The sequence below is a fragment of the Genypterus blacodes genome, unplaced genomic scaffold (genome assembly GCF_046128005.1).
Source record: "Genypterus blacodes isolate CSIRO-AG114 ecotype Tasmania unplaced genomic scaffold, CSIRO-AGI_Gbla_v1 ptg000045l_1, whole genome shotgun sequence".
Lineage (NCBI taxonomy): Eukaryota > Metazoa > Chordata > Actinopteri > Ophidiiformes > Ophidiidae > Genypterus > Genypterus blacodes.
In genome coordinates, this window is record NW_027466858.1 from 803 (window position 1) to 28434 (window position 27632).

At 42.3% G+C, this 27632-nt stretch overlaps 1 protein-coding gene across 1 annotated transcript; it reads left to right on the forward strand.

Annotated features, from left to right (window-relative positions):
* Nucleotides 1–427: 427 nt before the first annotated feature.
* On the forward strand, nt 428–25761 carry LOC143000299 (xylosyl- and glucuronyltransferase LARGE1). The gene is made up of 12 exons (XM_076149564.1): nt 428–507; nt 4971–5094; nt 5336–5507; nt 14275–14379; nt 15852–15964; nt 16947–17072; nt 17668–17823; nt 19192–19355; nt 19543–19821; nt 20503–20649; nt 22586–22781; nt 24044–25761. The coding sequence occupies exons 2-12, from the start codon at nt 5047–5049 to the stop codon at nt 24239–24241; spliced, it is 1704 nt and encodes a 567-aa protein (XP_076005679.1). The 5' UTR covers nt 428–507; nt 4971–5046; the 3' UTR covers nt 24242–25761.
* The last annotated feature ends 1871 nt before the right edge of the window (nt 25762–27632 follow it).

The following is a 27632-nucleotide window of genomic DNA, read 5'->3' on the forward strand; positions in this document are numbered from 1 at the left end:
ATTGGAATGGTTGAATTACCCAATAAAGGAGAGCAGGAAAGACACAGGAAAACAAAGGAATGGCGAAAGGGAGTACAGAGGAGAGACAAAGGGAAGTCTGCACAGTTAGAACTGTCATGTACCTGAACTGCACTTGGCAATCTGCGCACAATATGTCTTATTTAATCATCTATTTTGTCATCAAACTAATTTGTTTAACATGGTTTTCTCTGCTCTACTCAAGAATATCAAGGGGACAATAGATGATAAGCAGTTATTGTGTTAAATGGGAATTCTCTCTTAAGTAATTGACTGACAGCTTAATGAATCTTCTACTAAGCAATTATAAAGATTAGAAAGACTTGCTTGTGCTTCGTGTCTGTTGCTCCCATCCTGATTTACTGATTTGCCTCTGAGTGTTTCTATGTTTTCTTTCTCCTTACAGACGATCCATGTAGCCATCGTATGTGCGGGTTACAACGCCAGTCGGGATGTGGTGACACTGGTGAAATCTGTCCTCTTCCACAGGTAGGGATGGTTTTTTCTCTGGTACACACACACACACACACACACACACACACACACACACACACACACACACACACACACACACACCCTTGTTTCTCTCTGCCATTTCACCATAAAAGGAAAAATCTTCAACTCGAAAAAAGTTTCTTTAGTCGGTAGTTTTTCTGTTAGATAATGAATACATTTGTTTAGTCATTCATCCAATTGACATATAACCATCCTGTTTCAGCCTCTTTGTCAACACACCCTCATCTCTAGCAGCAGTCACTCACTCATTCATGTGGAGGAGGTCTAGTTTGGACAAAGGTTTGTTTCCCTACTTAACAGTGAACAGAGCAGTTGCCTGTGGGTAACCTGATGAGGTCACAGCAGCTTTCTCTCACTTTCTCAATTGTGCGTACAGCGGGCCGTGAGTGGTCTACGTTCCAATTGAACGGACAGCGGCACTGGCATCGCGGTAACATTACACTTAACTGCTTAAAGCACACGGTTGCTATTGCGGACACACAGAGCATCGATCTGGCAAACTAAGTTGAACGCAAAAGGGAAATTTTGAATTATAAAGGTTAGATATAGAGTATTTGATGGACAATTTAATGTTGAAATACAAGAATTTCCCATGGTTTCACTTGCCCTCTGTTCCCTCCGTTAGAATGGAGCTAAAATATTGGGTGTTTTACATTGGGCTGCATAATGTGTGATAATAAATTCATGGAAGGCTTTTATAAATAAATTATGTCTGGAAGCATTGCATATGCCAAAGAGGAGGAGCGCCTCTCTGCTTTATGAGCTCCTTAGACTTTGTAGTATAATTTTTTCAATACAGAAAAAAGGGGGGAAATGAGAGAGAGGGAGAGAGAGGACAGGGGGAGACGGAGGGGACGGTGACTTGGGCTGATGACCTGCATAGTCGGGTTGTGTATAATAGCGTTGTTGGAGCATATTGCAGTGTTGTTTGTTTGGCTCATTCCCCTCCTGCATGTGGTGAGATGGCATTTAGGCGAACCAATCCCAAAGTGATGGATCATCGATCAGAGCAAACCTTCTTCTTACACGGATGAGCTTTCATCAGCAGACTTTGAATATGCTTCTGTTTCTCCCACAGTTCATTACTTGAGAGGTGAACAGCAGCATGTTAACATCTGCAGGGCTGTTTCATTTGTGGTGATGTTTTAAATGTTGTTGTCACAGAGATAAATAGGAGTGCACAGTCTCCTAAAGGACCAGATTGTGCTTAACCGCTAAAAGGGCGTGATGGCTGTAATCATCCCTGGAGACAGTGGTCATCAAACATCACCTGATCCTTCACTAAGCTGATTTGTACCTTTCAGCGAGATAGTTTACAGCTATCAAAAGTATATTTTTCACCCCATGGTGTCGGTTTGTAATGAAATATTGAATATGCTATAAAATCCATTTGAAACCAGATTAAATGATATATAATGGCGTGATATCTGCTGTTTTTTTTCTTTTCATTTACTGTACTGTCTGTTAACTTTCAGACATGATGTGTTGCTTAGCGTACACTGTAAATCAAACGTGGTATCAGCGGGTCTGTTGCCTCAGTGATGGAGAACCCGACATAACGGCTCTCACTGTATGAATGATGCCGGGCTATGTGAAGAATGACCTCCGCTGTGGAGTCTGCAACACGGCTCCTTCTAACTCTGATGTAGTGCAGAGTCCTAAAGCAAGCAGTCCCACCTTGGCCTGATGGATCCATTACACCAGGCAGGGGACCACAGTCATGAAAATTCTGAAAAAGTAATGAGTATGTGTTTATGTGTTTTCTAGGCTGGGATATGTTTTGTAAAATTATTAAATATCCTCAAAGTTTTAGGCAATCTGTGGAATTTTCTTATATTGTTCATAATCCTGACAAGAATGCAAGAAGTGAAAACAGTGAAGGTATTTTAATCTCTTTGATATCTGCTCTCATATCAGCTCAGGGAACTAGACACTGATGGTTGCTATGAGACGTTGATATGTGAGTCCTGATTTTTTTGATCATCTAGCTGCAACTTGCTGGAGGCAGCTCAAGCCAAATTCCAAACTAAACTAAACTAAATGATCACCATGAAAATGTAGCTTCTTCACTGTGCTGTTCTCAGCTTTTTGTTTTGGTTCAGTCACACCGACTCACCAACCCACAATATAAAACCACAGACGGCTGCTTTGAGCCAACAAAAGATGTTTAGTGTAGCTCCAAACAATCAGGAACCATTTTTTGATGATCATTTAATTTATTCTTCACTGTTATTTCTGTAAGTGTGTGATTACATCCACTGTGTTTCTGTTTGCGGTAAAATTGCTTTGAGACCTTTTTGCATTTAGTTCATTAGGTTTCATATTTCCTGATTGCAAGGGTGGAAAAGTTGCACAAATTCACAAGTACAGAGACAAAAGCTTACCCGAAACACTGTAGTAATGCCTTTTTTGCCCCACTGAGAATAACGGATCCCAGAAAAATCTCTTTACGAGAACACTTGTCCAAAGAATGTCTGGAGGTTCATCTCTATCATCCAGGTAAATTGGTACCTGTTCCTACACTGATAAGAGCTCAGCTGAAGCCTTTTGGATGGAAGGTGAAACGTGTTCAAGCTCCAGTTTCTAGTCTCCTTAGCACTTGAGAATGTGAGGTCCCATTCTATTTGCTGTTCTGCTATTGACAGCTGCTACTGAACCCAGAGTTCTAATACATTTTCACAGCTCACTGCCTCCTGTCCTTTTTCAGTAAGTGCAGCTCATGCATTCATTCCAAAAGACATTCAGCACAAGGAGCATGTGGTGCTAATAGTAAACCAGTTCAGTCTTTCCTCAAAGTAATGTATATCATGGATCAAATTCTTTTAGTGTGAGAGCTAATTTAACATTTTCTCAAGGGGAGTGTACCGCTTCTGAGGATACAGCATGGATCATCCTGTACCAGCCTCCCCAACAATTTCACAAATCAGAACTGTTGTCAGTTCATATAGATTTAATTATATCTCCTGCATCCTATGGTGGATTCCCACAACACATACCATCTTTCTCTAGTTGTGCTGACTGAATAGACTGTTGCTGGTCTTTGAATGCATTTACTGAATCAAATCTATGAACTAATCAGTTGAATAACGTTTTGGATAAGGGTTAATTTTCTTCATAGTTTTACAGTCCTTTCTTGTTAATCTTGCCATTCTATTGTATATGTCATGTTTAATGGCCTTCTAGGCAAGAGCAAGAGACAACTGCAGTGCTGTGTAGTAACACTTTTCCACAACAACACCTTGGATATCAAGAATTCACAATGGTGTCAACATTGAGTTGAACTTACTTTGTTACACAAGTGTGGGTTTGCGTTGTTTATGCAGGGTCGCCATCTATCCATCTCTTTGTCACGCATTTCTTTTTTTATGGATGTAGTTACTGCACAGCTCTGCACTCTTCTAGTTTGGTTTAGTCTTCTTCTTTCCCTTGTATTCCTGGTACCAACAAATGTGTAACAACTGTGTCCACTAATAAAGATCATCTTCCTAAAGAATCTGTTTAGATTCAAACAGTAACACTAATGCTCTGCACTGATTCCACACAGGATGCACACACCAGGGAGCAAATTGACTTTTTTTTCTCCCCAATGCAACAACATCACTCAGTCTCTTGATACTTCTGTGCAATCCTCTGTCCTGACTACTTTACCAATTAATTCAAGTGCACTAATACCAGCATGCAAAAGCTCACAAATGTAGCTATTTCCACAGGTTTTGTCTAAAGATAAATTAGGTAGTGTACTTGTTATTGCTTTTTCACACCAGGCAGCCTCTTGACGAAACTTCCCTCCATCCCACCTTCTGTGCAGCATTACACTAGACTGTGATAAAATTGGACTGTGTCGGTCAGTGGTACTTTTGGATAAGTTGTTTTTCATCCATAGCGTTATCTGTCTTCATTGCGTGGGGCAGGAAAAGAAGATGTTTTGTTCAATCATTGGCAGTAGTTTGGATCCAGGCACACACACAGCGTGATGTTGAAATAAAGACCCAGTCCAGATGACTTTGCAGAAAGATACGTTTTCTTTTCAAGTCGTCTCTTGCTCAGTCACATAGCATCCTGAGTGTTGTCGCCCTGGTAGAGTGATAATCCTCAGGCAGCGCTAAATCCGATCTGATTAGATCTGATCTGACTCCAGTTCTGGAAAAAATGGCTTTCGATTTTGTGATTGTAGAGGAAATAATCTCATTATCCTGACACACCTGCTGACACGAGTGGAATCTGAAGAATTACTGATTTACATGGTTTTGTTTTATCGAATCTTAAACAATCTACATCAGCAGTGGCCACCCAGATCTGCTCAGTGGCAATCTGTTCACTCCCGTAGCTGCACAGGGAACCTCAGTGTGAGCTCATTGAAATTTGTGGAAGTGAAGCAGTGTTGTTTGCTGTAATGGAGCTCAGTCAAGCTTGGCTATTTGTGTCTGTGTCCACAGGCGGAACCCGCTACATTTCCATTTCATTACGGACGCCATAGCTCAGCAGATCTTGGCCTCTCTGTTCCATACTTGGATGGTCCCTGCTGTTCGGGTGGACTTCTATGACGCTGATGAGCTTAAGGTATGATTAGCTTTTTACCCTTAACTTCCATTACACAAAAGTGCGAAATATAGAAGTACTTGTTCCTCAGGCACTTCTTTCCCTGTGTTGGACTAATAAAGGTGTCTCTCCTCTTATCTTATCCTAACTAAGTCCTTAAGATGTATACATTGTGAAGTGAAAACCAGGTGACCCTACATTTGTCATGTGAGCACTCAGGGGCTGTGTTCAGCGTGTGAACTGTTTTTCTGTGGTTTTTCAGTCGGAGGTGTCATGGATCCCTAACAAACATTACTCTGGAATCTATGGCCTGATGAAGCTGGTGCTGACCAAGACGCTCCCCTCAGACCTGCAGAGAGTCATCGTCCTGGACACGGACATTACCTTTGCTACTGATATCGCTGAACTCTGGGCTGTTTTAAACAAGTTCAAAGGTAAAAACATTTCCTATTCCTTCGCCAAGGGTCATTAACAGTATTTTGAGTTTTGAAACTTCCTTTAATTTATTTATTGCCACTTTTCCTATGGTATTATCGAAAGTGTTTGACCCCAATCATTGTACGATTAAATATTCACAACACAGTCATACTACATTACTCCAGACATCCTGGAGAAGTTGAAGCACTCAAATTTCACAATATCCAATCTTGTAATCTTCTGTTTCGACGATGTGATGAACAAATTACAACCCTCATCTCTCACCAGAGAGGAGATGATGATGGCTCGCATTGATCCTCATGACGACTCATGTGGAAAGTTACATAAACTAGTCACATCTAGATAATGTATCCGGATAGCGATGACCGATCTTAATGGAAGTTATAAATACCCTCCAAGAACCACTCATACTAGAAAAACACCAACGATTTTGTACCAATAACTTGTAACCTGCTTTAAAATGTCTCCATCTTTAAACTGCTCAGTGTAATAGAGAGTTGGTTGGAGATTTGGCTCTGTTTTTTGCTGCAGATCAGGAATAATTGATGTGGGACTGAAAACATAGTAATCCTAATAATCTTTTAACAACAGAGACGTATTTAATTTTTGCGTGTGTGTGCGTGTGTGTGTACTGAGAGGTAACAGTAGTAAAGATAGCCAGAACGAAAGAAGTTGAGTAGGCAGGAGGCAGGAAGGAGGCGTTGGTGAGTCACTGAGTCCCCTCAGAGATTTATGGATACTGCTGTCCCAGTGCAGTGCAGCCAGCAGGCTTTTGGATCAATCTTAATTAATACTTAACTCCGATGCAGCTTGTCTACCACCCACTGCCTCTGCTGTAGACTCTGACTGGACTAAACTCTGTCACCTTTAAAGCCTTGCTTCTTCCTTCCCTACTTCTTGGTATGGATTGTACGGCTCATCGAACTTTTTAACCCTATAAAACCGAGCAGAATGGAATGAAACAAATCTAATTTATTTGTGTTTAGTTTATTCATACAAGTCAGCACGGTGCTTAGACATCCTGTTCTAAGATCCCAACCTCCCAACCTTCCCTCCATCCCTCCCTCTTCCATGATCCAGAAACCGAACCGATCTCCTCCAAACTGCCGTTGTGAAAGAGTAGATATCCACATATGGAGACCTTTTCTACCCCCTTGTGTGACTTAACTATGTCCTCTGCAACTTTAATGTGGCTAATCAAGACCACATATTTCACACAGGGTATTGTTATACAAAGCAGATCAATACCCAAACATGTGAAATGAGGACGCTCATCAATCTTACTATTTAAGCTTAACATGAGCAGTTTATCCATTGTGCCTGCCTGTAATTTATTATAATGTAGTTGACCCTCCCGTCCTGTTCCTATTATGCTATCACACTCTGGGGTTGGATGTGGAGCCTGAGGGAAATATGTCACCCTAGACCTCATATTTCATTTTGTTCACATTGACCTTGAGGAAATCCATTCTTTGACCCTTGCTCGTTGACAAATTTAAGGCCTAGAAGGTTGTACGCCGCGGGCAACGACATAAACAGATCAACGTCAAGGGGCTTAATGTAGAGGATATCCATTCCTATTCATATACTCTGTGTCTGATAGTGTAATTGCGTCTTAGTGAGTACTGGTTCACAGCTATAGGCACAGATACTGTACCTTACCTGTGTCGTCGATAACAGCCATGAGTAGATTTTAGTTTTTTGCAAGATAACAAAGACAGACAATAATAATAATAATAAGATTAATGATCGAGGCATTTGCTAGGTTGTTGCTGAGGTGATTATTTGTGTGTCTTTGTGTGTTTGGGCAGCTGTAACTTGTGCTGTGACTGCCTGGTGACTTGTAGCACTACGTGAGCGGTGGAGGGGGAAAACAGGCTGAAACGCATCAACTCCTTGTCAATCTGCGCCAGTTAACAGAGGGTCAGAGCAGCAGCCACACTGGGATTTGGGCTCTCACTTCAGCCATTGTCATAATCATGTTGCAGAGTGGCAGAGTAGTAACTTGGCTGTCAGTCGACGTGTCTCATGCTGCACTGTAGGACCTCTGTTTTGGATTGACAACCAAACATTTCATCTTGTATCTGTTCAGTGGGATATTGAACATATAGAACAACAATCTGTGTCTCTCCCGGCTGTAGATAGAAGTAACTGTGTACAGACATGCCTGCTTTAATGCCTTGATAAGCTGATATAAATCAGGGTTGCTTTTGTGTGACTCAGCTCAGCTTCAGCTTGTCGTTCTGGATGGCGGCATTTCACTGCTCGCTGCTGCCATGGTAACAACAGCTTTTTCCTTACCAGCACTCCCTGAATCGAATGTCTGCCAGCCGCTGTTGTTGCTCATAAACTGTTGATTTATATTTTGTGGCCCTTTAACCAATCTCAATGACCACAGTGTCAAAACAACGACTAACAACTTAGCCTCTACTTTCATATCTGTCACAGTATAAGACAGATAGCGCTATTTTTAGTTTCAGCATCAGATACACAAAGGGAAACTGATGCTCATCACAGTTGAATGGGTTCTTGCTTAATATCGTCTTGACTGACGCAAACAATAATTGCACATTACCACTGTGATGAAGTCTCTCCAAAAAAGATAGTGAGCCGGAACGAGCCACGTAAACTGATAAGACGCTGTGTTCTAACCCATCCAGCATCCTGCTGCCTGGGGCTGCGGCTCCTGGAGAGAGAGGAGGATGTGGTGCAGCTTGTGTCTCTCTCTCTCTCTCTCTTTACCCCCTGGCAAAACTCATCTGAGAGAGGTCACTTGGATGTAACACTGCCTGCCATCTACTAAATCAGCTGTCGGTACCACAACCAGGTTTACCATCCACCCCAGAAAGGGTTCCTGTATCAGAAACCTGGAACAGAGCATTACTATGACGTAAGAACAATTGTCCAAATCCCTATGAATCTCTTCCTCAGACAAAGGCGTCAACACATCACACACAATGGCTTCTGATTTAGTTCTTGCTGAGGTAAATTTAGGCTCGTAATGTTTCTATAAATTCAGCTGTGTAATTCAGCTGAGTGATCATAAACTGTGCCCATGCACATCAGCATGATAAGCAAAAAGTCCTTCACTTGCATGAACTTTATCAGATTCCAAATGTTGTTTCTCGAAAAATGACTCTTATTACACTTACTCCTCTCTGCTTCCGTGTGCTTCTTCATGTTGATGTGCTGTGTTATGTCACTGCGACCTCCGTGGGCGATGGAGAAGTGAAGTGGGCTCCACAAGTTCCACAAATGACCTTGCTGCAGTCTAGCGCAAACAATCTTTTACACACATACAGGACAAATCAGGATTATTTTAGAATAAGTCGGGATCCTTTAAAAAGACCTCAAATTCAGGACTGTCCCAGGAAAAAGGGGACATGTGGGGTCACCCTAAATACTCTGTTTAGGGATCACAAACATGTGACTGAAATCAGGCCAGCAGTCAAGAGTGTTCACCTGGGTGCCAAAACAATATGCAGAAGAGTGTCAGGGATGTCTGCAGGCGTAATGGCACAGCTGGAAAGAGATCTGGAGACGTGCAAACGGTTCTCCGTCCAACGTAACTGCTGGATTCTGCTAGAACAGCACAACTGATTGTTTTCTTCTTTATTATGTATATATATTTAGATATTTGATGATTCTTCTGCCTAACTGATGCACATCTGCAGGACTCCATCAGAGTTGCTGTGTCAGGTTATCCTCCTGATTACAGTGCACTTTGTGAAAAGTATGAAGTGCCAAGTTTCCCATTAATAGGCTTCTGGGGAGCTCTGTGTCGGTTTATGTGTTCTCTTTGAAGAACCTGAGAGTAATTAGCCATGGAAAAGTTACAAATGTAAACTTTAATGCATTTTGCTAAATGTTAAGTACATTGGACACTGTTAAAAAAAACAGATATTGGAAAACTGTTATAGGTCAACTCGGTGTCACAATCTCAATTGGAGAGTGAATTTCAGAGTGTGATATCTCAATTCTTGGGTTTTGCCATTGAAGTCAAGAGACATTTTGACCCTTTACCGGAGAAAACTGCAAATTGTGTTCACTTTATCAACTCCTTCAGTGTAAATTTATGTTTTAATTTACATATGTAATTTTTTCAATGTGTGCACTTGTTAAGTGTTAAAAGATAAAGATAAACGTTTACTTATTTCAATTATATCATAAATTAGAGTATAAATTAGTGTTAGTTATTTTACACTTGACAGTCAATGGAGTAGAATCAATTAATTGATTCAATTGCCACCTTTTTTCACATTTTCATGCCATGACTTTGATTTTAATTAGATTAATTGTGCAGCCAGAAGAGCAGATTCGTTTTGTAGATGCAGAATAATGTGAAGGGTTGCTTTAGAGACACGACACATGACCTTTTCCTCATCCTTTTGTTAGAGTTGTAAGAGCTGAATTGCCACAGCTATTATCACAATAATAACAATAAAAGTTTTTATTTAACACCAGACCAGTGTTACATTTAGGTCTGAACTACCGTCTCATATGTCTTGTGGCTGAGATTAATCTGCAAAGTGTCCTGAGGGGGGCTGATAAATGTCACACTCACACACCAGAAATATCAAAATCTAATGGGCAAATTGCTGTGACCTTTCCTCTCTCACTAGCCGGAGGACAAAATGTCAACTCACAAGATGGCTCATCATATAATTCCCATGAAATTTCCACATTCACGCGGTTGATTGTCATTAACCCATGACCTGTGCTGCGGCTCTGCTTTATGGAAACAGAGCTGTGAGTGCGTCCATTAGAGCAGGTAGACGTCCTTGTCTGCAAAACAGTTTCCATTCCGTGTAATATATGATGTAATGAATCATCCACTGTTTATCTTTTCTTTTTTTTTCTTGAAAGCACCTCTGAAAGACCTGTTGTTCCCTATGACATCATATCGTCCTTCACTTCCGTACTGTCTGCAATCAACAAAACTAATGGTGGATGATGCTTTGGCAGTTGTAACCCCTCGTGTGTCTGTCCTTGAATTATGAACACTTAAGTGTATTGCACTCCTCTAAGTGCTCGGGCATCATTTCACTCTTACTCAGCAGTTCAAACATTGTGTGACATTGATGCTTTTACTTGATCACTCGGGCTTCAAGGACACAGGGACAGACATGCAGCTAAATCACCATCTTACGTCTGATTTAGCCTGATGAATTTGTTTACATGCATGTTGTTTTTGTGGAAGTGTGGTTCGTTAAGCGCACACGTAGTACTTTTGTGATTATACTTGTTTTAATGGGAGCTGATTGTACCGTGTGTATGTGATAATACCTGACCGTGCATGGACTAGTGTGTGCGAGAGTTTATAATGTCACGGAGAGGCGGGGCTTGGGACACACCAGACGCTGAAGGTCAAGTCGGACCTTTCTGTATCACGCTGACTCACCTCTGATCTTTATCAGTCACCATGGCAACTTATCCCTTTAACACCTAAGCCTCAAAATGTCCGCCTGGACTTTTTTGCTACGGCTATAAAAAGGTCAGAAAATGTCCTGTGAGTAAGTGCTTTTGCCCATTTTTCCAGAATACCTGGAAATTTAAATATCTGCCTGTTATTTACAATTCAGTGCATGTTATAAGAGTGTAATAACAGTTTAAAATGAAGAAAAACACAAAAACGGGATTTGATTTTAGAGTTTAAATGAACAACAAACACTGCAATTGTACATGAACAACAGATATTGAATGAGAAATATGAAATTTGAGAAGTATAAAACTATTTACAATAAAATTTGAGTCTTTCTCTCTAAATGTGCAAAAACAGGCCATAAAATAGAACGTATGTACAGACATTTTTTACCACACAGGGTATTTCTCTCCCCTCTGATAGTCCCTTCACATGCTAAGGCCTTGGTGGTACTGCCAGTAACAGTTTCTGTCTATCTGCAGACACAGGCACACATCACAGCCGTCGCACTTCCAGGCAGTGCTCCTCTTGCAGAGTTTGCAGCGCCGTCGCCCCATGCTGGCTCTCTGAGCTTTGGCCTGGTCGCTGCTCGTGGAGACAGGGAGGTGTTTGTTACCTGGGGTCTTCTGAGGGCCATTAGTCAATTCAACTCCAAGGAGGTGTGCAGCGAGCTCCTCCTGGAACTGTTGTCGGGTCTTAGGCCTCTCCTGCTGCAGGCTTGCACAGCGAGCCTTGTGGAGGACAAAGGAGTTTGTCACAGCAATTGTCAACCAGATGCAGGAAAACAATGGTGGGCCATCTCCTGGTTTTCCTGTGGACTAAAGTTCTTCCAATCATTTGCTCTGAGGTGTCCGCTCTCCCCATGTACTTGTTGTACTCAGTAACTGTGGTGGGTCTGGGGACACAGATTTGTGGTTGTGGCCCATCAGGTGTCTTCTGCCACCGCTGCACTGTGTCCCCACTGTACACTGGGTGGACGGTGGAGCACAGGGAGACCTCTGTGCTGTCCATCCACTTCACGTAGAGAAGCTCCCCGTCCTTGATCCACCGGATACTGCCTCGTGGGGATCTTTTGGTGAGAGCATCTTCCAGGGTTTTGGGGACACCAACTCTTCCCTGCCTTTATAAGAAGAAGATGATTACTTTATTGTCATTTCATAGTACTTGCATACACGGAAACAAAATGTATTCTCTGGATTTGACCCATCCTATATATGATACACATCACTAGGAGCAGTGGGCAGGCATTGCTTATGTACCTGTATGTCCCACAAGCTCCGAATCCCTGCCGGCTCAGGTGTTGGAAGAGGAGGGGACTGGTGTAAAAGTTGTCTGTGTAGACAATATACCCAGACCCCAGGTAGTCTTTGTTGTGTCCCGGATGCTGTCTTCGACTTGCCAGTGTAGAGCTTGAAGTCGATGGTGTAGCCGTTCATGTTGGCAAGCACAAACAACTTCAAACCGCACTTTGTTGGTTTGGCCTTCATGTACTGTTTGATGCTGAGCCTGGCCTTGGTCCCAACCATCTACCATCCGTAGACTGCAAGGTGCTGTCTTGGGTGGTAGATGGCCTTGCAGTTCGTACTTATCATATCCATGAGTGGCCTGACCCGGTGGAGGAGGTCATAATCATCTGTGCCCTTCTTCAGATCATTTTCCTCACTTTTCTCTGGGTCACTTATATGGATATTGGATAAAATGGCCATGAAGCGGTCTCGGGACATGACTGTGGCAGGGAATGATACGTGGAAAATTGTTTGCCTACGCCAGAAGTCGCTCATCTTTGGGAGGTCCAAAACAGACATGTACAACAACATGCCTATGAACTTCTTCAGTTCGTCTGGAGTTATTTCAGTCCAGATGAACTTTCCCCTCTTCTCCAGGTTTTTGGCTGCGTTCTTATTTGTGTTTTCACAATGCTGCAGTTTGAAAACTGCAGCATCAAAAATGTGTGAAAAAATGTCACCTGGTGTTGGGTTTCCCATATTGAGAGGGGGTTGGACACCTGGGGTGCGTTTGGGGTTGAACCTCGGTGGTTGAGGGACTCCATCATCGGGCTCTGCCTCAGTCTGCCATCTTTGATGATGTGGTGAGCGGCTTCGGTCTCTGAAAGCATCACCAGACCCTCCAGCATCCCAAACGCTTCCTATTCTCCGGCCCTGAATGTGACCTCTGGTGGACACCTCCTCATCAACACCTCCAGCATTCACACAGCCTCTCCTAGGACGTAGGCCACTTGAAGAAGAAAAAGATTTCTTGGTCATTTCATAGCACATACACAGTGTAGCTGTTCCTCATCACAAGACAAACTGAAAGTAGTGGAGGGAAATATTCAGCTGGTCACACACACTGTGTAGTACAAACAAGGCATGATAGACTGTACAAACATATAAATGTACATACAAACAAGACTTGGTAACGTTACACTATTCTCAAAAAAAGTCACCAAACAAACAATGCATGCACCATATTTCGTAGTTCGCAATGCGCACATTTACGTATAAAAAGTACAAATACACACATTACAAACTTACAAACTTGGTAAACTGTTTTTAAAAAGTCATCATGCAATACAAGTGTTGATTTACATACCGTGTTGCTGACATTATTATTCTCTTTGCTGTTGTTCGCTCTGTTTCTCCGCTCTGCTGTCTGTATTTCTCCACCGCTGTGTTTGTATTCGCTGCGAACAGAGGCGCTGCTTCGCGGGCTTCCGGGAGAGGCGGGAGGGAAATTACCGTAATGACACCAAATTGTCTGTAAAGTGCAAGTTCTCAGCTTTCAGAAACCGTTGATATTTTTCCGATAGCGCAAACCTTGACGTAATTATGGTAATCCAAAATCGATGACACGCAACGTGTCGTCGACGACACACTCGGTGTTAAAGGGCTCCAGGGCACTCTATCAGAAATGTAAAGGAGCAGTCTGTCAAACTGTACAGACAAATCTGGTTCGTACAGTTTAAAAATAATAGAGACGTTCTGGTTATAAGTTATAGAATAAAATAATAATTACATAACCCCAGCTGATGAGTATGGGGATCTGTTATAGTTTTGTTGTAATGACATCACAAAATAATGTTATCAATGGTCAATGGTAAGCATGTACTTTATGGAGCTTTGAAATCATTGCATTATAAAATAACTTTGAACCCACTAAGCATCACATATTGAAGATAAGATAGATAATAGATACTCAAGGGTGGGTCAGTTTATTTCTGTCAAGCGCCTCAGACAAATAAGATGTTAGAAAGCAATACTTGTGTAAAATTGAATGATTTACGATTGAAATGATAAAGGCTATAGAGGGCCACATGCCATAATGTTGTTTGTATTCTTCAGGTCAGCAGGTTCTGGGTCTGGTGGAGAACCAAAGTGATTGGTACCTTGGAAACCTGTGGAAGAATCATCGTCCCTGGCCAGCACTGGGCCGCGGCTTCAACACTGGTGAGTAACTGAAAACTTCATATGGCGCCGTCAGATTAAAGGTATCTAACCATCCATGTAGCACCTCTTATTGGGATCCAGGTCGATTCCCCTCTGACTCGCCACATTACCATGGCGGTTTGTTTGCCCTCAGTAGCCGATAGCACATGGTAGGGTCGCCCCAAATTGGTCCCGGGTGGATCCAGGCCTGCAGAGTGAGTGCAGAGGCTCAGCCCAAAGAAACAACATGAGACAACAGCCATTATGTGAAGCCAAGATCAACAGGGGAAGGCAAGACTGTGAAGGAAATGGAGGCATTTACACAAGCATTCACAATACTGTGTGCCTGTTGAGAGCTGGGATGGGAAAGGGTGTACAGTATGAAATCAGAGAAAGCCTCGGAGTAGCTGATAGTGAAACAGATCTGGTTCTGTTACACCTTGTTATTATTTTCCATGCCTTTATTTTAGTGTGGATTCAATCCAGCAGGTCTTTTCCTCAAGAAGACTTATGGGCCTCTCCCGATGCAAATGGCTGTTTGGAGTATGACCATAATCTTTCTATTGACTATAACCCAAAACAAGCAGCAGTGGGCTTTTCTTTATGACTTCATGGTGCCAGAGCCCTGAGAATTTCACAGTAAATGTATCTAAAGGAAACGGTTATGACCACAAAGCTGTGCTGAAGGTCGACTCTCCTGCTTTTTAACGTCTTGTCTCAAAGTTCAAAACTAACCAGACTACGAACTACATGCTGTCTCGACTTGTCACACTGATGAAAACGCACTCAGATGTAGACTTTAGATATCCACATGGAAATGTTGGATTAAAAGATGCCAAAAGTTTAAAGACACACGATGTTCATCAACAAAATATATTGTAATAGTGAATCACAAAACTGCAGAGCCAGAGAACACGGGATCGGACACCTGGACACCAATTAGTTCTTCAGGCCTTGCTTATGTCACTGCACTGTAATTGTGTGTTGGGTCCGGTACGTTGACTGTCTGAGTTGCTCAAGTGATGTATGACTAAAGATGTGAACATTTGCCACCAGAGGCTCAGCTGTAACGGATTACACAACACGCAAGAGCAGTGTGCCAGGAAGGTTCTAGTTGAGCTGTAGTTGGTCAGCTTTGTAGGAACAGATGGAACACGGCGGGGTGTGAAAGATGGTGTGTTCGCTACAAGGCAGGAAGGACAGGTTGGTTTTACTTCTACCAGCCAGGAGGATTTCTTTTATTAACAAGACAGTGGAGGAGAGAAACCAAGGCCTCCTCTCTTTCAAGTTTGTTTTGTTTGGAGAACGAATGTGAGCGGAGGTCAGAGCAGTGATCCTCTAAGTCTAAGATGCTCTTAGGGGTTGTAGTTCAGAGCCTCTTGATGGGACCCTACAAGATAACAAAAGTGTGTGTGTGTGTGTGTGTGTGTGTGTGTGTGTGTGTGTGTGTGTGTGTGTGTGTGTGTGTGTGTGTGTGTGTGTGTGTGTTCTAGGGGTAATTTTACTTCTTTTGGATCGGCTACGGAAGCTGAGATGGGAACAGATGTGGAGGTTGACTGCAGAGAGGGAACTAATGAGCATGCTGTCTACCTCTTTGGCAGACCAGGTAAAACACACACACACACACACACACACTCAAACACACAATGTCTATCTGAAGGTCATAAATAGGTCTTATGTTGAATGTACAGTTAGACCTTGGTGAACAGTTTCTCCGTTATCAAATAGCTATTCAGGGTTCATCAAGATGAGAGGCACGTTTATGAGATTTTAATTAAACCTTCATTAAGTAAAGTCCCACAAGGTATGCAGTTTGGAAAATGAATGGGCTTTGGAAATCGTTTCACAGTTCCATCTGCCTTCTGCTCTATCTGGTTGTCCAATGGCCTGTCAGCGCTCTTTATGGCAGCATTCATTAGCCTTTTTTATGTCTCCCATTAGGAAACTGGAATCTGTCACTGACTCTCCTTTCCTGGGAGCTTTGCAATGATCTTGCAATGATCTCAAAGTCGAAAAGTTCTCGTTCGAGCTGAATCGTAACAAAAAACAAAATAAATTTCCCCTGCTGGCTGCCAGGAGGAATAGTTTCATGTTGATATACTTCAGGTGACTCATGGTCTCATATCTGCGTGGGTTTCTCATGGTTATGCTGTTCAGTGCACAGGCTAAAATTATCTTTAAACATTTGCATTTTTATTTGTGAAGTGACAAATTAGCTCTATACTGTCAAAGGAAGCTCATGTGGCACTGATGCTCACCAGTCACACCCTGAGCCGTATGCAGTGCAGCTTTGTAACAATTTAGAAAGAAAAAGGCTGCGGTTCTACTTTGAAATTGCAAAATGTATAGATTGCAGCATGGAAACAATAATGAATGGTTTTAGGTTTCATTTATTTGAAACTAGAATATATACCCTGTATTTACTGAAGTAGGTCGATTTAAAATGTTTTGTCGTTGTTGTTGTTTGTTGTTGACTGTGCTTGTTACTGTGGTCAGTCATGGCTAATAATAAACTTGAATGAAAGAATGAATGAGATGTCTGGAACAGGTAAAAGATATTACATCAGGTTCTCTGCATGTGTCTGCAGGACATCTTCAACGCTGTCATCAAACAGAATCCATTCCTGGTTCACCAGCTGCCTTGCTTCTGGAACGTCCAGCTGTCTGACCACACCCGCTCTGAGAAGTGCTATAAAGATGTGTCAGATCTGAAGGTGAGCAGTTTGCACTCTCCACACACACACCGGAACCCCACATGGACCCGTATTACTTATGTCTGTCAGTGGGACTCTAAGTGGTCTGAGTCAATGAGTGGGAGAGTCTTCTGGATGTGCAGTATAGTGCAGTATAGTCATTCAGACCAAACACATTGTGTAAGGATTATGCAGTCTTATACGTAGGGCCGCCTGTTCACTCATCATTTTGTGCTTGTTCAGGTGTTCACCGTCTGCGTAATGACTCACTCGCTTCACTTGTGCGGCAGCAAGATAACTTAATTAATGAGAGGGAGCAGGAAGATAAGGCGGGGTGGCGTTTTCAAGTTGTGGGGCGATTTTATCTTATGGATATGTCTCAGCTGTACACATGATATCTTTACCTAGATAACCTTGCATTGCCATCCCTTTTTCCATATCTGGATAATATATCTGCACAGAGATCATAATTTAATTTACTTTAGTCACATGGACACAAGAGGCTTCTGTGATTTGAGGGGCTGTGGAGGCAGAGTTTCAGCAGATGTAGGCAGGGGGTTCCAGTTTCTGTTTGATTTCCCTGTGTTCTCTTCCCTGTGTGTGTGTTTTTCCCCAGGTCATCCACTGGAACTCTCCAAAGAAGCTGCGAGTGAAGAACAAGCATGTGGAGTTTTTCCGTAATCTCTATCTAACCTTTCTGGAATATGATGGCAACCTGCTGCGCCGCGAGCTGTTCGGCTGTCCCAGCGAAGCCGACCACAACAGTGAGAATGTAGGTTGAACTGTTGGGTGTCTACAGTGGGAAATGGAAAAGAGATGGAAATGGGTAGATTGGCTTAAGATAAGATCCTGACATGACACAGAACTATGACTTCTTGCATGTCTGAAATACGGTTCCGGTCACGTAGACTCCATCTCACTCACAGTTGAACCTTTTAAAAGAACTTGACTTATCCTTAGATGTTGCACATGCTGGGATGAGATGTAACCAAGGCTCTCGAGTCATGTTTGTGTTCATGTTCATCTTTTAACAGTGACACCTTTAACAGGGATTTCCAAAACAGCAGTTCCTGTGGACTGACTAAAGGCCGCAGTATGCCTCATCCTACATGCTGGTCAGAGAGTCAGAAGGGGGTGGGGGGGGGCTGGCTCCTTCACACAGCAGGCAACATTTCTCGCTCAAGCTCTGTCAATGATTTCGATTGAAACTGTGTGCCTTTAGCCCTGTTCATGTCCCCCTTAATAACGGTGTGGAGAGGACAAAAACAAGTAGAATACACAGAACCCAGCAACAACAACATGTGGAGAATATGGACACTGTTTATTCATCCAGGTAGATGTTGTTTTCAAACGCACTGTTTTACAGAAACTCACATTGTGGTGTCATTATAAGTGATTTAAATCCCATTAAAGTGACAATTAGGCTAATGAAGTCCCTAGGGGATTGGCTCCAGCAGCATATTTCCGGTTGGGGTCAAGTCCCTGTCCCTGTCCCTGTCCCTGTCCCTGTCCCTGTCCCTGTCCCTGTCCCTGTCCATGCCTCGTGGCTCGGTCACCCACGACAAGCACAACTAATCACACTCCTACAGCAGCATTATAATGTGTCACATGTCAGCTGCTCTATGTGCTCACCAGATCTTTACTTTAATAGAGGTCAAGCTACAGTAGATTGGCCTGATAACCGAATGTTGACAACCTTTCACACAGCGTTCATTCATGTGCTTGTTGTTTCCAGTCTCATTCATTTTAAAGGCTGTGAATAGATAAATCCTCTGTTGCCTTTTTTAATTAGAAAGATGACCTGGAGAGTGGATTGGTTAAAAGCAGTTATGTGTAAAGGGCTTCATCAGGATTCAATCAGGATGTAGTGTTTGATGCTAATAAAAGTAATTCACTGTGAAGTTTTGAGGAAGCTGAGGGTGTTTACCCATCATGTGCATATTAATTAGAGGAGAGACGTACAGATATATCTGAATGAAACTACTTGTGTTTCCTTCTCACGTGACCTGAATCTGCTAAATCAGAGTCAGTTGTTAAACGATTGAATGTGGTTCCTGAAGTTCCAATTTATACATGTAGGTCCTTATTCTGTTGCAAATACAAGCCCAGGTTTGATCCTACTCTGTGTCTCTGTGTGCAGCTGCAGAAGACTCTGTCAGAGCTGGATGAAGACGATCCCTGCTACGAGTTCCGCAGAGAGCGATTCACCGTCCACCGTACACACCTCTACTTCCTCCACTACGACTACGAACCGAGCACTGACAACACAGACGTCACCCTGGTGGCCCAGCTCTCTATGGACAGGTATTGTGTTACAAAACTTGAAATGAATGTCCTTTTGTCTTTTTGCCATAACGATATTCATTCTAATACAATCTTTTAAGTTTTTCCTGTAGTAAAAGTATTAATAACGAAACACTCAAATAGATAATTGCTTATTTTTGAAGCCGCCCACCCACCACTGCCTCACTCTCCCACTCTGTCCCTGCAGACTCCAGATGCTGGAGGCCATTTGTAAGCACTGGGAGGGCCCCATCAGTCTGGCCCTGTACCTCTCCGATGCTGAGGCCCAGCAGTTTCTACGTTACGCTCAGGGCTCTGAAGTGCTAATGAGTAGAGGTAATGTTGGTTACCACATCGTTTACAAGGAGGGACAATTCTACCCCGTCAACCTCCTGAGGAATGTGGCCATGAGGCAGGTCAACACTCCGTTCATCTTCCTCTCAGACATCGACTTCTTGCCTATGTACGGCCTGTACGAGTACCTCAGGTAAGAAGTGAAAACAAACTGGGCTGACTTGTCACAACTGGACTCAGGAACTAGATTGTTACATTTACAGCATTCTTTAGCTTGGTTTCATTCAGGACCATAATCTATCAGCAAAAGTCATGGGAGAACGCAGCACAGCTCATTTCTCTGCTCGCTGTGCTGGAAAAACGGAATTACACGGAACAACAAAGATCTGTGATCCTTTCCTAGTGTTGGTCACCATTTCATCCATCATAAAAGCATTTTATACTGCAAGTTCAGGCTTACACAGTGATTGTTGCACACACACACACCTTTAGCTCCTTTAGGTCCTTTTGACCCTCAATAACAATCTTTGTGTAAATCAAGTATTTCCTCACAAAGTTAGCCTGAATTTTTTGCAGCCATGCTCCCTCTAAGATATACACACATCTGCAGACTTATATTTAAGGAGATAATGCTTGCTCACTTAGAGGCAATAATTCACTTACACGTGTTAAATAAAAAAAACATTTCACACCTTTTTAATACTGTAGCTTATAGAGACACATGTTTTTATTACTTGGCCAAAGGTTATTAAATAATTAGCCATCACACTCAAAATAATAATAATAGTTATTAAAATCAGAGCAGAAGCAATCCACTTGGTGCTTGAAGCTGTAATTATTGTGTGTGTGTGTGTTTGTGTGTCTCTGTCCATAGGAAGTCAGTAGTGCAGCTGGATATGGCCAACACTAAAAAGGCTCTTGTGGTTCCTGCATTTGAGACGCTGCGATATCGCCTGTCCTACCCAAAGTCTAAGGCTGAGCTGCTGTCTCAGCTGGACATGGGCACACTCTTTACATTCAGGTGAGCCTCCTCTCCTCTCCTCTCCTCTCCTCTATTTAAACTGAACTATAATGTGCTGTGTGGTGTCCACTTAGTAGGGAGCTGCAGTAAGTCCTGTGTAACTGTCTTATATGTGCTTGAAAACATTTCTTATTGCCTGATAATAATGTTCAAATGCAGCAAAAGACAAACAGAACATCACCATCACAACCACACTACAGTGTTTCTTTCCTTATATATTTAATATTCAATATTCAATATGCCCACAAGCTTGTCATCCCGATGTGTCACTATTGATATTGCAGAAGGAAACATACACTCGCATCGTGTTTACAAGATCAGAACAGGATTTTCATTTGTTAAGTGCAAATTGGCCCTAATAGCTTCATCCTGCCGATTCATAAACATCAGAACGGTCGATGCTGTGCGTGCATCTCCATGGCGATGACAAGAGATGTACGTGCAAAACAGAAACCATTCTACATTGCTGAAAGTCTTGGTAATGTGTGATCACGGTCGCTAATGAATCTTTCCCTAGTCATTCAGTCAGCCATGTACACACAATTAAAAAACTACAAAATCCCTCAGGGGCAACAGGTTATGAATTATTGCATTTGTTAATTTCACATTTCAAACCTATGGAAAGAGCAGAATTCTTGCTTATCCCTTGTTAATATTTGCCCTTCATGATGTGACTTGGTTTTCTCTAAGTAGACACTAGTGAGGTCACTTAAATAACCATGCCAGTTACTGCGGTCATAATTGTTATCAGGCCCCAGGGAGTTGGAACATCCTTAACGATGATGGAACGGATCAATTTCCACAAGGATCAAGCAGTGAGGAACGATCAGACAGGAGCTCTGGACCGTCCCCACCGTCTTCTCCATATTACAGCTCCTTAGAAGACTCTAAAAGTGACTGTTAATCATTTATAGTTTCCCTTAGTGGTGGAGAGCAGCCATTTTGTCAGTCAGTATTCAGTCACTAAGGGCCTTATTAAAAGTTGGCTACTACAGGGAATGCTCCCATTAGAGAAAGTGATGTAATATTCATAAAGTATCGTGTAGTATGTCTGCTTTATCTCGTTACATTATTTTCTGTCTGTTCTCTAACAATAATTTAACCTAGAGAACCGGTTTGCTGATTTCCAAAAGTATTCCTAAGGTTTTTATTTGTCAGAAAAGAAATGAGAAAGCAGCTCAGGAAGGAGAAATTGTTTCCCGTACAAAAAACTGAAAATCTTTTGCAGCTGACAGGGATAATGATCAGAATATGTGACCACTGCTGATCAATAAACAATAACTCAGTCAGCCATGTGCAACTTGTGTCTCTATCGCATCCTTGTCTCAGGTCATCGTCATGGAAACATGCACGCAGTGGTGGCTGGTTCTGTATCTGAATGAGCAGGATGAAGCAATTATGACTTCCTCTTTGTACATAAATATCCTGTTGTGATCTTCCAAACACATCATTTTGCTCTGTAGTGTCAGATATGGATGATGAGACTTTTAATGAATATAAACTCTCTACTGCAGCGTTTCCCAAAGTGTGGGTTGCGGCCCTCTGGTGGGCCGTGGAGGTACTGCAGGTGGGCCGCGAGAGGTCATTTTCAATAAATAAATAAAATGTTTTTTCATTTTCAATTTTGTATTTAAGTTTGAAATTACCATATAATATGTAGGATTTAAATTGGATTTAAATGTTTGTAGTTTGGACTCATTGACTGGTGGGATATGCTTGTAACCTGAGGGATGCAGGAAATATAATAAGATGGACATTGAAAACAGCAGGGACTCTGGCTTATTTCTGTTGGTAATGAATTTTTTGGCAGCGGAATATTTGAATACTGATAACACAGACAAAAGCAAAAACTAATCATCTTAAACCCCCACTCGGGGTTAGACTTAGACTCATGCAGCTGTCTTAAATGAAAACTTTATTTTTTGTCTTCTCATAGGTACCATGTATGGACCAAAGGCCACGCACCAACTAATTTTGCCAAGTGGCGAACAGCCACCACGCCCTACAGGGTGCAGTGGGAGGCCGACTTTGAGCCCTACGTCATGGTGAGGAGGGACAGTCCCGAGTACGACCGGCGCTTTGTGGGCTTTGGTTGGAACAAGGTGGCTCACATCATGGAGCTGGATGCACAGGTAACTGATACAGCCACAACCAATATGTCGTGAAATTCTTACATCTTTCAGGTTATTTACCAACACTGATCATGTAAATAAGCATACCCACAGTTCAAGAAATGTGAAGGAAATGATGCAATAAGTAGGATTACACGATTTATTCAAAATATCTAATTGCCATTATTGCAACACATATTGCAAATACAGAGCTGTAGTTCTAGTACAGTATGCATTCTTGTTAAATATACTAATGAAAATGTGTAAATAATTGATTTTAGCTTGTCAGCAGAGATAAGATGAAAACACTACAGCTCCTCACAGGCCGGGGGGAGAGGGGGAGGGGCTGCCAACCCTTATGCTATTAAAGATTTAAAAATATTGCAGCTGCTGGCGATTAGGTAATCACATGTGGCTATATTACGATTTCGTTTTGAATTTCATTAATTCTGCAGCCCTCTTCCTGAGGATCATCTGCTACACAACAAATGTGTCTTTCCAATGATCGACAAAAACATCAGCTGTTTCAAGACCTCCTGGAATTATGATAATAATATCAATCTGGGAGATTTCCTGTCTGACAACATTTAAAGTCAGAATCTGACAGGATTGGAAATCTCATTTTTGTGTATTCATTGCTTTCAAAATGGTAATTTCTCCCAAAAAAAACTTTATCATCATAATGCAACATTTTTTCATCTTGGTGAACCGCAAAATGCCTTGAAACCACAAAATGAGGTGGAGAGAAAGTGAAGCATTTAGTGAATAATATACAGCTGTAATCAATCTGAAATGACAAATTCCACTTCTACTGTGCTTTTGAATTCATCTCCATTCCACCCTCTCATAGTTCTGCATATAAACACCCAAAATATTTAATGCATTGAGCCAAGCAAATATTTTTAAATGTAATTTTGCAAGTGCTAAACCTCAGTGTGGCCTCTTCGTATTGGAGCAAACTTGCTATTGACTTTACAGTAATTACATACTTTTCTGCGTTCTGGTTTTGATAACTTCTCATTTCCATTCTCACAGTTAAAAAATGTGTTTGTTTTTTAAATGAATTAATTTCCTTACATAATAAGCAACTATGTTTATATGACCGTTGTTTTATTCTTATTATGATTGGACATTCAATGGGTTAAGTGCCTGTGCTACACAATTCTGCATACGCTGAACTTCCTCTGCCTAATGCACAAAATCAGCCTCTTAATTAAGCCATGAAGCAGAAACAAAGTCTGCATAATCAACTTTTTAAATTGTAAAATGATTTTCTTTTACAGGAGTATGAGTTTGTGGTTCTCCCCAACGCCTACATGATCCACATGCCTCACGCTCCCAGCTTTGACATCACCAAGTTTCGCTCCAACAAACAGTACCGGGTCTGCCTCAAGACACTAAAGGAAGAGTTCCAGCAAAATATGTCACGACGTTATGGCTTTGCTGCCTTAAAATACATGACAGCTGAAAACAACAGCTAGCCACCACAGGAGACCCTCGCACCCCTGGCCCCGGACTACTGACTCAGTTCAAAGGCTGGGGACGAGAGGGTGAAAGGGCATGGAAGGCCCCCATGTGGCCACCTGGAGGATTCCAGTCACCCGCAATGTAAAACTGGCGTCCTTCAGACTTTCTTCGAACACTTGACCGTTAAAACAGGGCAGACTGCAGGGCTCCTCATGGCCGTACTTCATCCTCGACAGCGGATGGAAAAAAGGATCCATTCTGACAGGATGTCAAAGCTGTGAAAGACACGAGTGACTGCTTGCTGTCCCAGTGTCCTGGCCTGGCATCGGCTCTGTGGACTCTGTGTTATCCTGCTCTCACAGAGGAAAGATCTGGACTGTGCAGCAAGAATAAGCCAGAGTGACCCACTGACCATTGCCATGGAAAGCAGGCATACATTGCTTTGCCATATTTGTAAGAGCAGAGCTACAGTTGTGGGCTGCATATAGTGTGTGTGTGTGTGTGTGTGTGGGTGGGTGTGTGTTCCTCCAGAACAGTGTTTTATCAAAAAGCTTGAGAGCTGTGAATGAAGGATTTGAAGGCTGCACTAACGAACAAATGCTTTCCAGGTGCCATTACATCACCAAAAGCAGCATCAGTCACTGAACAAAACAATTCACTTCCACAAAAAACGCTGCCACAAGTAGATAAGTGGCACAAGTAGATATTTAAAGTCACACTTTTAGGAGTGACACATGAGATAATCATTCTACCCACCAGCCAACTACTGTTGTGTCTTTTGTTTCATAGGTGATCCTGATCTTTTTCTTTTTTCTGACATGGGAAGAAGACTGCAGGTTTTCAGTGTTTTGTTGGACTACCAGCAACTTGTGCAGTGTGTGTGCTTTTCCTGTTTCAATTAATGTTCTACACAAATACACACACGCTATATCTACATGTCTAACTCCTATTGTTTTGTGAAGCTCCCACCAAATACTGTCCATCACAAGGCCAGGCACCGAAGTCACCATTCACCTTTATTCCAACAGTCAATATTATTATTTATCAGTTTGTTTACTGGTGTGATGTGTGAGACAGGGAGAGTTAGTGAGGTCACTGTGTCTCCCTTACGGTGTCAGGGGGGTACAGGGGCAGGACAGGATAGACTGTGTGTGTGTGTGTGTGTGTGTGTGTGTGTGTGTGTGTGTGTGTGTGTGTGTGTGTGTGTGTGTGTGTGTGTGTGTGTGTGTGTGTGTGTGTGTGTGTGTGTGTGTGTGTGTGTGTGTGTGTGTGTGTGTGTGTGTGTGTGTGTGTGTGTGTGTGTGTGTGTGTGTGTGTGTGTGCGCGTGCGTGCGTGTGTGCAGGAAAGTAAGAAGGGCTCCATGCAGACAGGCTGGTGTGTTTGTGATTGAACGAGCTGTGTGGGTATCCAACTGTACATATATGTTCGGTACGTGTGTGTGTGTGTGTGTTCTTGTGGGACCTGGTGAGTGATGGTGAGGAGATCTTGTGTATAAGTAGGACACAGCTGACTGGTGATACCTGAATAAAAGCAAATGTGTCAAAGTGTTTGTTATTACTTTCATCCATCAAACATTCCTCAGATATCCTGAGATCATAGATCCTCCTAAGACATAAAATGTGATCCATCATGATTTCAGCTCAGTCATTGCTGAGTTGCTGTTCTTTATATAGTTTCCCTCATAGATTATAGTGCTAAACCCACTGACACTGATGGAGAGGTTATGAAATGAAGCCAGGTCTCATAATGATTCTTCTCAGTCATTCCACTGCTGCATAGCTACAGTTTAACATCCACTCAGACTCATGATGTACTCTACATGTATTTGTTCCATGTTCCATACCTAAACATTACATGCAGTTTATTCCAGCCTTCCAATACTGTACATCCTATCAGGCCTGTGGAGTTCTTATCCCCAAGGAGAGAGGAAAGATGTGGCTAGTGAGAGGGAATCTGGGCTACATTGCTTCACCTGCTGAGTCCATGACCCAGGCCTGGATAAGTGGATCGCTGATAAGTTGGAAAATGTGAAACCTCTAAATCCTGGGGTCATCATAAGGTAAGGTAATTATCAGGAAAGATTCTGTTTTCCTGAAAAACCTGCTGCTGCTGAGGTCGCTGAAAATAATAATTGCCTGCCTCCTCCCTGATAAGGTGATCTGTGGAGTCAGATCTTCAGTGTCACCTGCTCACGCTGTGTTTCATCTCTGAGCTGTCGTCTTATTTCACAGTAGAGGGATAGTGGCCTGATGCGACTCCAAATGTAATGAGCGAGGTGAGAGCGGTGCACCCACTTTATCAGCTCCCTGGTGTCTCCTCGGCAGAGCCATCTCATAACTTCCCTTTAATGAAGGTCCCAGGACGTCATTTCTCTTATCAAAATGGCCATTAAAAGTTTTGGAGGAGGACCTCATTAATTCAATTTAAATTTTAATGCACAAATTTCAGCTGAGTTTCAGATAATAAATTTAGAGAATTGGAGGAAGCCTCGCAGAGAGCAGAGCCACTGTGGCCTCTGCTACTGAATGAGCCCAAAGACTCCTTTAGAGGTAAGATGACACTTCCAGCTGTGTGAAGCCGATCTTTTGTAATGGTATCATGATCAGCACTTTGGTACCCGTATGTTTAAAGGAAGAAAACCAAATACAGCATCTTTGCATCTTTTCTAGAACTTGTCTAACCAATGTCTCCTTTCTCCCAGTACTTTAAAATTGTACAAACTTAAATATCAATATCTAAGAGCAGAAAAAAAGTGCTCTGTAATTGCCCATGACAAAAAACAAGAAATGTACTTAATGAATGCACCGGTGTAACATTACTAACACACTGTTTTAAGGGATGGACCAGGATTAAGTGTGTTAATGAGCTGCTGCATATTTCAGCACCACGTTACACTGGTTTCTCTGCTGGGAACTTCTGAATAAGGCCAAATGGTCGCGTGAGGGAATTTGCCAGGCACAGTGCTTTATGAATTACCCCCCAGTGATTTATGCAAAGGGCGGAGGTGAATACACTCAGGATATATTGCCAGGTCACATCAGAGATTCCAATTAGTACGTCTTGTCTCCATGTTAATTTGGTAATTGCTACACTCATGAATGAATAAGTCTATTTTAAACACATTTTGTGTCGAGTTTGGACTCACTTCTGTAAAACATTCACCGTCAGTTAATGTGACGGTGTTGCCAACAACAACAACAACAATGACATTTTCTCTGTAACGTCTGAATCTGACATTGTAGTATCAGGATCAGCTACATCTAATAATTGTCAAATCTTTTAGGCTGAAACTGTTCAGTTGTCACAAGATTTTCATGTTGACTGGCCTGGTTCAAGACAGAAAGAAGTTATTATTGTCAAAATCCCATATCGGAAAAAATGGGCACAGTCAGCAGGTTTCCATT

Excerpts from the sequence above, each read along its gene's own strand:
- LOC143000299 (XM_076149564.1), top strand. The coding sequence starts at position 5,047 with ATGGTCCCTGCTGTTCGGGTGGACTTCTATGACGCTGATGAGCTTAAG. Across the intron at positions 14,380-15,851 it reads GGGCCGCGGCTTCAACACTG|GGGTAATTTTACTTCTTTTG; the intron begins GTGAGTAACTGA and ends TGTGTGTTCTAG. Across the intron at positions 17,073-17,667 it reads AAGATGTGTCAGATCTGAAG|GTCATCCACTGGAACTCTCC; the intron begins GTGAGCAGTTTG and ends GTTTTTCCCCAG.